At 35.4% G+C, this 16,088-nt stretch overlaps 1 protein-coding gene across 1 annotated transcript in view; it reads right to left on the minus strand.

Annotated features, from left to right (window-relative positions):
* Window positions 1–16,088, minus strand: part of ADGRB3 (adhesion G protein-coupled receptor B3) — a 669,006-nt gene that overhangs the window by 396,704 nt on the left and 256,214 nt on the right. Inside the window, exon 5 of the mRNA XM_006770359.2 lies at window positions 10,116–10,280. Within this exon, the coding sequence (XP_006770422.1) occupies window positions 10,116–10,280 (165 nt within the window). The remainder of the gene's footprint in view (window positions 1–10,115; window positions 10,281–16,088) is intronic.

Below are 16,088 nucleotides of genomic sequence, written 5' to 3' on the forward strand. Positions count from 1 at the left end.
GCAAGAGTGTCTCCTGAAGAACTTGTCATGGGAACTGAAGTGGAGAGAGGGTCCAGATGACTCCCAAGTGTCTGGTGACTAAAATTTAATATAGGCTGTTGCACTTGTCTTTGGAAGATTCAAATTGAGACTGATTTATTTATTCATTTATTAAAATGATTTTTGAGATTCTACTAGTTATCAGACACTATGATAGGTGTTATAAGAGATAGAGAAATAAAATATAAACCCCAATCTCAACAAAATTTATAACTTAGTAGAAGAATGACATTATGCATGCAAATAAGTAATAAGTAAAAGCAATACTGTCTTAACATGGCACATGGAGGCTTTCAGAGGATAGATCACATCAATTTGGGGGATGACTATGTTAGATGGGTATGGTGAAATTTGGATAACTTAGAAAAAGGCAACAGCATTCGCCAAGGCATAATCACAAAATGCAAGTGAGCAAAGAATTCAGGCAAAAATATTTACCTAATTTAGAATGCATTAATTAGCCTGTAAGAGTTATAAATGCACTAGTATATGACTGCCTACTTTTCTCCAATATCATTTCGTGGTTGCTAGTTAATTTCCTTACAGTGAAAGATAATTCACCATAAATACAAAGTTCCAACATAAGTTAGTGCTGCTATGAAGACCCATCTAAACAAACGTGAAAGCCTGGTGGATTTAGAGTAAGTGCTTTCAACCTAATTTCAGGCCTTGCAGGTCACTATTAAAAAGACAGTAGTTTAATAGATACTTAGATGTACTTAATAAATCCTTTGTGAGATTAACAATCATAAAATGCCAAGTTAATCATCCTATTCATGTAATTTTAGCATCTCATTGTATTAAAATACCTGATACAATCTTATTGGCTATGTAGTCCATTTGCCAGACAAAAAAAAAGAAAAGTCTAGTGAGTCAATAGGAGTTCATAAATTACCCATTTCCTTTCTATTAAGGCTTTAAAGATAAGCACGCTTTTCATTTCAGAATCTTGCTTTTCAAAGATAACATTTATTGAGTTTTCATGATGAACCCTCACTCTCCTAACCATTCTGAGAAGAATTAAAAAAAAATAAGAGTCATCCTGCACCTTGACATCTATTTGGCAAAATAATGTATGGATAGTCAAATTACTGAGAACATTCAGAAAGTAACACATAATAAAGATAAATTAGGTGATGCCAACATTATTCTGTGCTGAGTAACTAGAATAAAAGAATATGAGATATCCTTAATCATTCTGGTTACAGGTAAATTTTCAGTAATTTTTTAATGAATGTAATAGTTACACACTCATTGGCAGAGAAAAGATCTCCTTCCAGCTAAGGAGATGTGGAGTCAGGAATGAGCAAGTCAAATGTGGAAGGAGAAGATAATTTGGCAAAGGTTTGTAATATTGATGAGGAATGAGAAAAGACCTTACTGAAAAGAGACTGGAAAGAATAATAATATTTATGAAATAGTTTTTTCATTAAGCTCTTCCTGTAAGAAGGTTTTACATCACCACTAGCAAAACTTTAAAAAGACTTTAAATTCATACATTTGTAATACTAGTTATTCAGTCCTTTTAGTTAATGTACACATTTTATGTTTTGACTAAAGTTTAGGAAGGAGTTAATATTAGACACTTGAAGAAACCTTTGTGGGCCGAAACCGGTTTGGCTCAGTGGATAGAGCGTCGGCCTGCGGACTGAAGGGTCCCAGGTTCGATTCCGGTCAAGGGCATGTACCTGGGTTGTGTGCACTTCCCCAGTGGGGGATGTGCAGGAGGCAGCTGGTCGATGTTTCTCTCTCGTCGATGTTTCTAACTCTCTATCTCTGTCTCTCTCCTTTCCTCTCTGTGGAAAATCAATAAAATATATTTAAAAAAAAAGAGAAACCTTTGTGGTTCAACACTACCATAATAATCAACAAAGCATGTTTTAGATGGAATTGAAGATGTACCAAGTGGACGTTTTATTTTACACTGAGAACTATTAAGTCACTTTTATTGAACATTAACTTCAATATTATAAAAGAATTGACCTAACAAAGTAACTGGATATTTTTTTAAAGAGGAAAAATCCAATATTCCTTTAATATGGTAAGTCCAAGTTACTGGGAAAATGGAAAACTGAGAAGCTAGGAAGAGAGGGACATGTGAATGTAATTTAAAAGATTAGACAAAATCCTATATAATAAAGCAGTAATATGCAAATTGACTGTCACACCCTTGTACAAGATGGTCGCCCCCATGTGGTCAAAGATGGCAACCACAAGATGGCAGGCAGGAGAGGGCAGTTAGGGGCAACCAGGCCCGCAGGGGAGGGCAGTTGGGGGTGACCGGGCTGGAAGGGGAGGGCAGTTGGGGGTGACCGAGCTGGCAAGGGAGCAGTTAGGCATTGATCAGACTGGCAGGGGAGGGGTTAGGGGGTGATCAGGATGGCAGGCAGAAGTGGTTAGGGGCAATAAGGCAGGCACACAGACGAGTGGTTGGGAGCCAGAAGTCCCGGATTGTGAGAGGGATGTCCAACTGCCAGTTTAGGTTCGATCCCTGTGGGCCTAAACTGGCAGTCGGACATTCCCCAAGGGGTCCCAGATTAGAGAGGGTGCAGGTTGGGCTAAAGGACACCCCCTCACCCCCCACCCCCAGTGCACGAATTTCATGCACCAGGCCTCTAGTACATTATATAACATTCAAGAAAAAAAATTCTTTTAGTGCCAAATATGGGATATTGCTTTATTTCAGGTCTTATTTTTCAGTTTGATATTGTAGAATTAACAAAACCATTAATTATGCTCTTTTTAGAGACATCAGCCCCAAGACCTTTCAGGAAATGGTAGTGTCATTTTGTTCTGAATGCAGGACTAGGAGGGTTTTGAGAGGTGAAAATTAAGAGTTCTGCTTTGGACATGTCAGTACTTCCCAGTAGGATATATGCATTTCATTTCAGGGATAACTGTTAAGATATTATGATAATGAGATATTTACCACTTGATCTATCTAATATTTCTTTTTTATAACCACTCAGCTAGGTACTCCAAAAAGTGAAGCGGCTGCTTTTTCCTCTTTATCTGATGCTGATCTGGGATCCAGGGTGGTTTCCCCTTCAGCTGGGCACTCAGGCTGCTTTGCACCTCCATTGAGTGTCAAGGCAACAGTGACAATCCAGGCCTCTCCCACAGCCCATGCCCCTGTGTATAGCTCATTTCCGACATTTGTGAGAGATAACTCCCAGAATCATGACAAACCCACAAATTTGAAAATACCTCAATACTTTCTTTCTAAAACTTCGTTCCTATTGGAAGCTGATTAATATCTTATCATTCTTTCAGAAAAGTGTTCCCTGATAATTGGGGAAATGTAAACACTCCAAAACTCCCAGTGGAATCTCCTAATGCACTGATAAGTAAAGATTCACAGAGAGCCCTAACTGGTTTGGCTCGATGGGTAGAGTGTTGGCCTGAGGACTGAAAGGTCGCAGGTTTGATTCCAGTCAAAACCATGTACCTTGGTTGTGGGCACACCCCCAGTAGGAGGTGTGCAGGAGGCAGCTGATCGATGTTTCTCTCTCATCGATGTTTCTAACTTTCTATCCCTCTCCCTTCCTCTCTGTAAAAGCCATGCCTTTAGGAAAGAAACCAAAATGAACTGAGTCCTGAGTCACTAGAAGAAGCCAGAAATGGGAAGATCCTTAAAATTCTCTTTGCAAGTGCAAATTCTTGAGTTCAAAAAGGCTTTGTGCATTTCAGAACAGAGAAAGGGCTTGTGGGGATCATGAAGAGGGAGAGGAGGGAGGAGATGATTTCAGGTGGTGTGCAGAAGTCAGATCCCGTAGGGCTCTGTAGGTCATGTGAGCAACTAGGATGAGAAGAAATGAGATGCTTTTAAAGTAGGGAAGTGATGTAACATGACTTACATTTTAACACATCGCAGTTGTGTGTAAAATGGATTGTACGAGGGCAAGAACAGGTATTAGTCGATGTTAGGAGACTATATTGTAGCCAGACACAGGTGTGAGTGACTTGGATTACGATGACATTAGTGGAAAGAGAAAAAAAGAAAATAAATTTGAGATATTTTTCTGGATGTAGAGCTGATAGGTTGCTGGGGGAGGAGTGTATGAAAAATAGAGAATCAAAGTTGAATTTTAAGGTTTTGGCTTACTGAAACAAATAAATGGTAGAACCTTTGACTGAACTGGGTTAGCCTAGCATTCAAATAGCCCTGAAATAAAAATGTCAATTTTGAACACGATGAATTAGTAATGCCATTATAGACACGATGCAGGGAGTCCTGAATTACATAAATGTGGCTTCCACATTTATTTGAAATGTAATCATCCTTCTTTTCTTTTCCTTTTTTATCCTTTCATGAAACATCATGTGATAATAAACATCAGGTACATAAGGTGAAGAATAAACACTTTCTTAGGCTTTTTCATTTTCCCTTCACGTCCATCATAAGCGTTTGCAGTTGGATATTTTTAGACCCACGTTTCAATTTAAAAACTTCAAAATGCTTATTACTTTATGGGTCGTCTTACAAAGGTGAGTGAGAAGAGAGAACAATCAGGCTGCGCTTTGAAGCTGGGAGAGTGCTGAGAGACCAGCCTGTCTCACCGTCACGTAATGTGCTTCCTTAAACAACACTGCCACGCTGGGGACAGTTAACGATTCGCTTCAGCACCGTGACACATGACCAGATTTTCTGGACCTGGAAGAATTCAAATGGCAAAGGCTAAATTGCTAGATTCCTGGGGTTTACTTTGTCCTATGAATTTCTTCTTGCTATATACACAGAGGTGCAACTGTGTTCACCTGGAAGAAAAACCTGTCTCCCACGTATGGGGCCAAATGAAATCCCATGACACATTGTATGAAAATATCATTTTCAATCTATTTTCACATCTTGATCAATAACTGGTGACAATATAACATAGAAAGAAAAACAAAAATCACAAGTTAGATTATGTACTCATCCACAAAGTCATGAATATTTGGATACTAAAATGTCATTTCAGGGACTGTTCTGGGTTGATTGTTGCTGACTCATTAAACTATCTGTAGGAAGGAGCTGGGGGAGAATTCTGGCCACTGGCTTTGAAGCTACCCAATTTAGTGATGGCAAAATTCTGAGTCTGGATTTTTATTGAGTGGGAGGTTGCCCAGGAAACTAATAAACTTGAGGATACAAGACTGAAAGGTAAGCCAAACCGGTTTGACTCAGTGAATAGAGCGTCGGCCTGCGGACTGAAAGGTCCCAGGTTCGATTCCGGTCAAGGGCATGTACCTTGGTTGCGGGCACATCCCCAGTAGGAGGTGTGCAGGAGGCGGCTGGTTAATGTTTCTCTCCCATCGATGTTTCTAACTCTCTATCCCTCTCCCTTTCTCTCTGTAAAAAAAATCAATAAAATATATTAAAAAAAAAAAGACTGAAAGGTAAAACTGCCATCCTCTTGCTGTGGACATATGCTGAAGAACATAAACCTATGTTCCCCACTTGCCAATTTAAAATAAATTACAAAAGAGAAAATTCAGAACGAAATACCATTTAAAAATTAGAATTAAAAGTGGAAGCAAGAGCAATGATGACAAGGTTTATGCATATAAGCATAACCAATGTTCACAGACAGTAGGGGTGTGAGGGCATGAGCAGGGGGTGGTTTGGGGGACATTGGGAGATAAGGACACATATGTAATACCTTAATCAATAAAGAAAGTGGAAGCAAGTTATGATAAGGGCTAAGGAGAATTTTTTAAAAGTTGGTAAGTTAAGACAAAGTTTAAATGAGAAAAAATATTAAATAATAAAAGAAAACAAGCCAGGACTAATTAAGGCACAGTTTCTTAAACTCCTATAAGCTCAACTGAAAGATCACTGGAATTAGTGAAGTGACCCAGAATGACTACAATTGCCATACAAAAGACTAGAAGTTAAAAAAGATAAAATGCAAATCAATTAAAGAACAGGTTAATGAGGTAGCATTTGTGTTTCAAATTGTAACATCCTCATACAGAGACAACCAAGGACCTTTGGACCAAGTTCAGGCAAGTGTTTATTAGCAACTTTCCACTCAGTGTCCTCACCAAAAGGGTTCCCTGCGAGGGACCTTGGCCGGGACACCCTCTCATAGCTGCTGAGAAATCAACATTTTAGGTCCACAGGAGACTGAAGCCTCTTGTCTTACATAACAGGTATTTGGGTCCCACTGTGTTCCTACGTTGATATTCCCTCACTGCCAAGAATAAAAAACCCAACCCGTTCAAGTCCAGGTGTTATCCTGATGGTCTTTGACTGGAAAGCATAGCTATATTACTTATACACTGTTTGCTATTTACCACATTCACTCCCTCATCATCTCACATAGTCCTCTCAACATCCTGGCATTACCATCGTCCCCATTTTGCAGGTGAAGAAACTAGGCATCAGAGAAGCAACACGGAAAGGTAAGGTCTACATTTAAAAGTCCAAGTTCCTTTCATGATACCCCATCAATGTATTATTAAATATATTCAGAAAAATATCCAAAAAACATTTCGGGATGAGTACTAGAAATCTGGCTATGTACATGTCAAGAAAATCCATTCAATAGTAATTTATTGGATACTATCAGGTACAAAGTTGCATGGGGAGATAAAGAGGAGATGGAACAGAATACCATTCACCTCAAATGCATCAATTAATACTACTATAAACTTGATGCAGTTAGTGACTGCATTGAATATTCAGAGAAAACAGAAAAAAATAGATTGGATTGCTAGAAGTTCTAAGTTGGTGAGATAAAAGAAATGGATCACAAAGACGATTGATCATACACACATATATACATACCCTTCCATAATATCACACATAATTACCAGTGTACAGGAGAAAAGGTAGAAAATGAGTTCACATTATTTTTATGAGTCAGTGAATGAATCATAGTGACTCCCTTTTGTTGCTCTATACCTCTCGCCCACCTTCCCCCAATCAACACTAGTCTCTATTCTTGGACATGGTGCACAAATTAGTAACTATTAATTCAAACTAGGTTAATACCATACCCACACTTTCTATTTTCTCTCCATAAATGGATCGCAGGTAAATGGTTTACCCTAACCTCAAAAGAAGTGGGAATAAGTTGAACACTGACTAAGAAACGTACCTGATCAAAATAGGATGTCATCTATTTATAAGCTGATATCAAAATTTGCATAAATAAAATGTATTTCATTATTTGATGCAAACAGTATACATCACCTCTACATAACATCCACTTTAATATAGTGGTTATATGTGTTTCTTAAAGCAGGATGCTGGAATGCTATTTGATATAATCCCACACAAAAATGTCACTGTCCATTACCACAACCCAATGGTCAAATCCACATTTGTTGTTTCAAATATTTCTTCTGACTTTGTCTGGTCTTCATTTCGCAACTGGCCTAACCAAGGAGAACCAATTGTAAGCCTTGGCCTACTGTTTTCATTACTGATTAACTTCCTATGATAGACTTACCTCTTAAGATGATGTCTTAGGAATCTCAGGTAGGTTGGCTAAAAGAAATGTAGGTTGAACCCACTGAGTTCTCAAATCATTACCTTTCATTGAGGTAGACTATTTTTTAAAATATATTTTGATTGATTTCAGAGAGTAAGGGAGAGGGAGAGAGAGATAAAAACATCAATGATGACAGAGAATCATTGATCAGCTGTCTCCTGCACACCCCCTACTGGGGATCAAGCCCACTACCACACATGAGCCCTGACCTGAACTCGAACTGTGACCTTCTGGGTCATAGGTCAACGCTCAACCATTAAACCACACCAGCTGGGCTTGCGGTTGACTATATTTATGTGTTTTCTAGAACTGCACTCAAATTTTCACATGCTTATGTCTGAATCCTATGAAGAAATTGTAAATTTATTGAGATCAGGAACTATATGTTCTTCTCACTACTGTCTTATATCTTGTTGATACTTGATGATGCTTATTATATTTAGTAAAGATGCCTGAGTTTAGTAATAAGACAATTACTTCTAAGGAGAATTCCAAATGCTCAGACCAAATAAATCTTACATATTTCAAAAGCATAATGCCAACATTTTTTGCAGACATGGTAAGAATAGTAGATCTTCTGTAATGCAACTAAATTCAATAATGGAAATAATAGGAGTCAGAACTGACACATGATAAATTAAGTAATGAAGATGGCTCCATAATGATCATTTAAGAGAGAGCATGAGCTAGGCAAGATTTACAGATAATATAATCATACCTTTAAAAAATTAAGGACCTATACAAAAAAGAGCAATCTAATTTTTATGGTCTTAGAGAGATTCTAATGGTGGTGTCATACTGTTAAAACAAGTACTTGAAAACATATGCAGCACCTACTTGCATGATAAAGCAACAACTATATCAAATTAGGAATGCAGTTTCTTATCTGAACTCTAACAACTTAGTATCCCTGTCCCTATTGATAGCCAACCATTTTATTCTAAAAAAGTTCCTGGGAGGCAGACTATGAGAAAACTGATTGCTAACATTTTTAACTGATCAGTGCCATTTTGTCTTTGAACTGGGGATCAACTGAGGCAAAAGAAGTAATAAAACCAAACATGTTAAAAGATTCTACAGTTAGCTATTTTTTTTTTAATTTCTCCATGTTTTCTACTTTTTTAAACTTCACGGACAAATAAGAGTGAACTGTATTTGATTCTATAAATGGCAAAGCTAAGCACTTAAAAAAAGATTCTAAAATTTCTATAAGCTTCCCCAAATCTTTGGAATAAAGGCAGGAGACTTGTGTGTCTGTGTGTATCTGTATGTTTATAGAGAAAGGTAGATATAAGACAGAACATAACTGATTTCATTAATAAACTTTCCAGGGGTAATTTGAAAATAAATGATGATTTTTTGACTCCCCAATAGTTATAATTACATGAACACCGAATTGTATGAGTTATATTCACAATTCATAAAATTCTAGGAGAACAATGTTACTCAATATAAACTTTCTCTAAACTATAAGAAAACAAATAAGCTTTTTAGATGACTATTGTATATCTATATTTTGGATGGTTTTTCATAGTCTGAAGATGTTTTAGATGCTTACAATTTCCAGAAGAACTTTGAATTATTGTCTCAAAATATAGGATATAAAGTTGAAGAATTTAAAGTGCGAATGAAACTGTGTGAGTTAGAGAATGTGTTTGGAGCACATTTCTGGCATCCCAGCTATGTTGGTTGCATACAGAATATGTGACTAAACAGGCCTATGAGAAAATCTCCCTGGGAGTAGATGAATGATTATATATTTTGGAATCTGCTACTCTTATTAGCCTTTGTCATTTGCCACTCGTGTCTGCCTCTTCCTCTAAATTGTGCCTTTGCTAGTCCAGGGAGATTCTATGATTAGTGTGTGTGTGCATTTTCTCCCATAAATGGAAGCCCTTAAAATTGGCGATTAGGCTTTCTCATTTTGCAGGTTTTATGCTGGAATGTTTCAATAACCTAAATAACATCATTTTGAAGACTTCTCTCTGTAATAATGGATGAAATTATTAAAGATAGGCAAAATAGAATTTAAAGACTTAAAGGAAAGAAAAATTTAAAATCATATAAATACACTCTAAAAACAGATTATATAGACTTTATAATTGCAATAATTATGACAGTTATGACCTAACTATTTGATGCATCTAGCAGTGAATCTAGGAGATTATATTTCCTAGCAAATATCTATCATTTTCATGCATGGTCATTTGCACATTTCCACTGCTTAGTTGATTGAGTGTGAGAGAATAACATCTAAAGATCCGCTCTTCACCAGTCTCTCTAGTTATATGATGAAGGCTATAGTCATTCTCAAGTCTTTGGGACTCCTAAATCTTAGTAGGAAGCATTAATATACATAATTATAGAAATCCAATAAAGTGAGCAATGATTAGTATTCAGTCAAGGAAATATTATACACCATTGCATATGACAAAAATCAAGAAGGGAACCCAGTTTAAACCAAGGAAAAATAACCAAAACCACATTTTTCAATGTGACGGAATGAAGGTTGTGCCCCTAATATTTCTTAACACATATCAGAGACCACATATGGAGTATACAAATTGCAAGATTACAGATGCAGAATACACTCACCTGGGCAGAGAGCAATATTACAAGGCTTATGATGTGTTTCAGGTCCTTCACATGGCCTTCCTCCGTACTGAGGAGGTGTGCACGACCTTGTTCTTGTTCTTTGGCCTCGACCGCATGTAAATGAACATAAACTCCATGGTGACCACTCCTCCCAAACTCCATGTACTGTAATAAAGCAAAGAAGCTTCAACAACAAAAGCAGAGAGGTAAAATCAAAGAGTTTTTTTTCTCCTTATAATTAAGAAAAAAACAACAACACACTAATCAAATAGACAAGAAGATATTTTAAAAATTCAGTTAATGTTCTTATTTGCCACAAAATATAAACATTAGAAAGTTAGTAATTAAGAAAACTGCATGTGCCTTCTTTGTATTTAAAGTTATTCATGTTATAAAGTTTAAGTGTTTTCTTTGCTTAATGGAAATGTAGCTCTTTACTTACTGGTAAAATAGACATGAATTATTTTTTAACTAAAAGTAGTATCAACTAGGGTAGTATTAGAAAAGGAAATTTCTGGTAACAGGAGAAGATCCTCTGGAGTTAACTTTGCATTCAAATAGAATATGGGCCTACATAATTCTTCTAACAAAGTTGCAGGATTAATGACTTTTATGGTGGTGTCAGGGAGAAAAAAATCTGAAAATTTATGATACAATTTAAAAAAGATTTTAACCTCACATTTTAAAAACGAAATGTAGTTTTGTCACTTAAAAATATAATTCTTTAAACCATTTTTTGAATAAGGGGAAAAATTTCAACAACTGTATCTACTTACATAAGAGCCTCCTCTTTACCCTGTTTTAAAAGGAGTGGCAAATATGAAGATCTCTTTCTAATAGCCATGAAACCAGAAGATGGCACTGGGAATCCTCCTAATTAATAAAAATTTCTATAGAAAACAAATGATCTAATTAAGATTATGCCTAACATAATTAATTGATACAGCAATAGTTCAAGTATGCCATTGCAATAAATTCAAACTTGATCAGAAATACTAACACAACAGAAATAATAACCACTGTCCATAAATATTGAGATTTTTCACAAAAAAGTCCTTTAGGGATCAAAAGTTAGATCCTTTCCTTGCACTGCCAAATCACCAATCTCATCCCAATTCTTAATATTCGGGACAGTAAGTAATAGCACTCCATGGATAATACAAATTTTTTGTATATATATATATATATATATATACAGCATATATATATATTATGCTGACCAAGTTGCTATTATAAAAACACATAATAATACCTTAATTATGAGGTACTCATTCTCTTCTATTTATGCTACTGAGCTGCTCCAACTTGTGATACAAATATGTTCAAATATTTGAAAAATTAGCCAAATTTAAGTACTATTCAATGACAAATTCTTTTAAGGTTCTATAAAACTTACTAGAAAAAAATATTTTAAATATATAGAAAAAGAGTAAAAGAGTGAGATGAATTACAATGTTTATATTTTTCCCATATAAATTTGAGACAACTGAAGCCAATTTGTATTCATTGGAATAAGAATAAATAGTAAGTCTGTACTTAATCTAAAACATATACATATACAGCCCTAGCTGGTTTGGCTCAGTGGATAGAGCATTGGCCTGCGGACTGAAGGGTCTAGGTTAGATTCCAGTCAAGGGCACATGCCTGGGTTGTGGGCTTGATCCCCAGTAGGGGGCGTGCAGGAGGCAGCTTATCAATGATTCTTTCTCATCATTGATATCTCTCTCTCTCTCCCTCTCCCTTCTTCTCTGAAATCAATAGAATTATACTTAAAAATTACACATATACATTTATGTGCATATAGGCTTATAGGATTAATTATAGCAAGAAATTTTAAAAGTAATTTATATGAATATTTTTATGTTAAATATATACTTTTAATCAATTTTTGCATTGATTTCCAATTACCAAGATCTCTCCATTTAAAAACAACTTTTCTTCTCCCTATTTTCTACATAAAGTGTTAATAGTTTGCATGGTATTCATATTTCTGATTCTGTTCATTTTTTTGATCAAATCACACTACTCTATATACATTGAGTAATTCCAGAAAAAAGCTGCTAAACTGGCAGATATTTCTCTATTAATCTCAAAGAAGTATTGATTAATATTGATGGCTTAGTTAAGTTATAAAACTGTAATCATGTTAAAAGTAATGATCCTGCTTTTTAAGTCTTTATTGTTCTAGGTGAAATTTTATGACCCTTCTATACCATTTGAAAAAATCAAAAACACTTTTTTTTAATTTGAAAACAACACAAATTATTAATAATTTGTTATTTTAGATATTGTTAAATTAGTAGGAAATTATAGAACATATCTTAAATTTTGTAGATATTCATAAGATATGGTAAAATTAGATATTTTATTTTAATGGCAAATATTGTATACTTTTAAAAAAAATTCAGTAAAGTATAAAAATCCATAAATGACCTAGTTGATTTGAAAAACCTATCTAGTAAAACCAAGAAAAGTAAGTTAAATTAATCAGGTTTTTTTTTTTAGTTTTCTTCTTTACTTAGACAGTAATTATATTACGATATATCTGTGCTACCTGGAGATGAAGTGAGAAATACACAATACATTCCCAGCCAGGGTTACTCAGTGATTGAATATCGACCAATGAACCAAGAGGTCACCAGTTCAACTCCCAGTCAGGGCACATGCCTGGGTAGTAGGCTCGATCCCCAGTAGGGGGCATGCAAGAGGCATCTGATCAATCTATGTTTCTCTCTCTTTCTCCCTTCCCCTCTCTCTAAAAAAAATCAATAAAAGCATATTTTTAAAAATAAAAGTATATGCTTTGTAAAACACACAAATTATATTACTACCAGATTTTTAAATAAACATACAAATTATCATGATTTAGATTGGAAAACTTAAAAAAAAACACTCCTTTTAGTAAAAGCATTCTTTTTCTTAAGAATATATGGATTTGAAAACTGACATTTACAAAAAAAAATTTTTTTTTCAAAACAATTCCTTTACCTAAATAAATTTTAAGGGATTAGAATACATATGAAGTAGACTAGTGGTTTTCAACCAGGGGCAGTTTTGTCCCATAGGGGGCATTTGGCAATATCCAGAGAGATTTTAGTTGTCACAGCTCAGTGGAAGGATGAGAGCTACTGGCATCTAAATGGTAGAGGCCAGGGATGCTGCTAAATGTCCGAAGATGTCCAGGCCAGCTCCCCAGAACAAAGATTTATTTATGTCAAAATGTCAATAGTATCGACATTGAGGAACCCTGGGACAGACCATAAAACTATAACTCAGAAATCAGGACAGTAAATAAACAATTTAATGTAGCTCCCTACTTTTCTCAGTCTGCTTTCTATTAAGCTTTGTCATTTTCTTTTCTGAGTAATAAGAGTTTTTGAAGAAACTATAATTTCAAAGAAACAGTTTTGCAACAGGATGTTTATCTTAGGATCCATATTAAAAGTAAGACATTATTCTGTAATTTAACTAAGAAAACCCTTCTTTTGAAATTTGAATAATATGGGTAAAATATAACTAATTTATAACACAATTGATTAGCTTTTAATAGTGCAAATAAATGTAACTCTAATTCTATCATTCCAAATATTTAGTGGAAGGTGACTTTCATATTCAGTTTGCCCTTGTATCATTTTTATTAATTAAATGCCAAATACACTTGAGTATCCACAGTATGACACATTGGTTATTAATTTATGAGCTTATTTTCTTCATGACAATTTTAGAAATTTAAAGTATTATTTTAGAAATATATTTACACTGTTTAAAGTACTCTTTAAGCTTTTAAATTCACTTATTTTGTCACTGTTTCAAGATATATTGTGTTGAAAAGAAACACGTATTTACCAGAATGGCAAATAACTGAACAAAATATTGAAAACAAAACACTTCATAACAAATGCAATAACCATCTAAAAGGTATCACAATGCCCCATAGTGGAATAATTATTCTACATTTTTAAAATAATGAAGTTGCAAAATTATTATTCTTGTTAGGAAATGAAAAAGAAATATCTCTTTCATTCTCTGTAATTCAACATCTGAACTATAACCATGATTAAAAGGTACACATTTCTTACTGTCAGTACTATTTAACCAAATTCAGAAAGACAACCTATATATATGTGACAGTGAAGAGAAACTAGTAATTAGTATACACTTCTTTAGTAGATACAATAGTGGGAGGTTTAAATATTTGAGGAAAAACTTTACACCAGAGAATATTACTCAGTTTTCTGGATATCAGACCCAGAGTGAAAGGGAGAGCACTCTGGTTCCACTGCAGATGCGCCTTGCCCAGTGAAGGGACTCAACAGGATGGCAGATGGATGGAGATTTCCAAATGTCTGTATGAATGTGCATAACTAGTGGCTGGAAAGTGAGCTCTGAATAGAGAATTGTGAACACTTTAGCACCAGCAGACTTCCATTTGGGCATCCAATTGCCATTAGACTCTACCCTTGCATGTTGAAAGGATCTTGAGTATTCAAAAGGATGCTGACAAGATACATTTATATATCAAGTACAACTCCATTTTCTATGGACACTTCTCATTGTCAAGGGCAGGGGACTCGATCCTGGAACCCTTAATACAAATACTGAACATAGGGGCCAGTTTAAGTATTAGACAATGTACTCTACCTACACTCGGCTGAAAATCCATTAAGTTTTTATCCATGAGGTTGTTTTACCTACATTTTAGGCATTTTATAATTCTTAAAATCCTCAGCTCCTTCCTGCTTCTTGTTTCCCTCCTCTTGACAAACATACCTAGATTCTGTTTGTGATATGGCCTGTTTTTATCTTTTTCATTGTCTCCTCCTTTCCATGACCAACTTAAGAAATTTTTCCCCCTCTGAATCTTTCTATTTCTCACTTGATGTTTTTCTCATGTAGTCTAATGCCTCCTGACATTTATTTTTCTTGTTTTCAACAGAATTTCTTTATTCTGTCTCCCTTTCCTCCTAGCTTTCTTCACTGGTTAGCTTTTAATTCTCCCTTCACCTGCTGCATTGTATCTCCCATTTCTGTTATAAAGGCATCTCCCTCCTCAAGAGATCATTCCTCCTCCACCTCCTTTAACTTTTAGTTCTTTCAGATCATCTTTTATTTTATTTGTTATAGAAAAATACATAATGTATAATTTAGCATCAAGACTATTCTGAGTGTACAAGTAATTAGTGTTAAGTATAATTACATTGTTGTGTAACAAATCTCCACAACTTTTTCATCTTGCAAATCAGAAACTCTGCACCCATTAAACAACGACTCCTCTAAACTGTCTTTTAATGGGTTGCCCTGGCCCATTCTGCTGGCAAATTGGGACTATCCCCGTGCTTCCTCCATACCACCCACACTCTCTTCTTGCTTTTAGCAACTGCAGAACCAGCCATCTCTGGAAATCAAACTCAGCAGAAAACTTTAAAGCACAATTCAGCAGAAGAAATGCTGAGGCAGTGCCAGCCCCTTTCTTTATGCCCACCCCCTTTTGGAAGCCTCTGGAAAAGCTGTAAATGCAAGTGCAGCAGTCAGTATGTTTGCATCAGCCATCCACCAAATGGTTGGAAAAAATTAAATCTGAGGATTCACTATATCATGTGCTTTGGACTTCTTGACAGGAGATCCAGATTCCTTTTAGTCCTTACGTTTACATGAAAGTCAGTGGTTTGAGAGGGAGAAGCTCCTATATTATGCAATGCTTTAACGAGAACAAAATTTTGATATTTCATGGAATAGCTATTGTGCTGTGTTCCATTTAATACACAGGTATATATATTTTACAATGACTTTACATTTAAAAGCAGCGGACAGCTCTGATGAGGGCAGCCACTTGAATGAAATGAATTAACAGGAAATCCTTTACTCAGGGGCACTATTTTTCCCTGATAGGGTCAAATAAATGGTAGGAAAATAGCTGGCATCCTTAATGACCATATCAACCACTGCCTTAGACAATGGGTAGAGAAAATAATT

Source organism: Myotis davidii, unplaced genomic scaffold (assembly GCF_000327345.1).
Source record: "Myotis davidii unplaced genomic scaffold, ASM32734v1 scaffold803, whole genome shotgun sequence".
Classification (NCBI taxonomy): Eukaryota; Metazoa; Chordata; class Mammalia; order Chiroptera; family Vespertilionidae; genus Myotis; species Myotis davidii.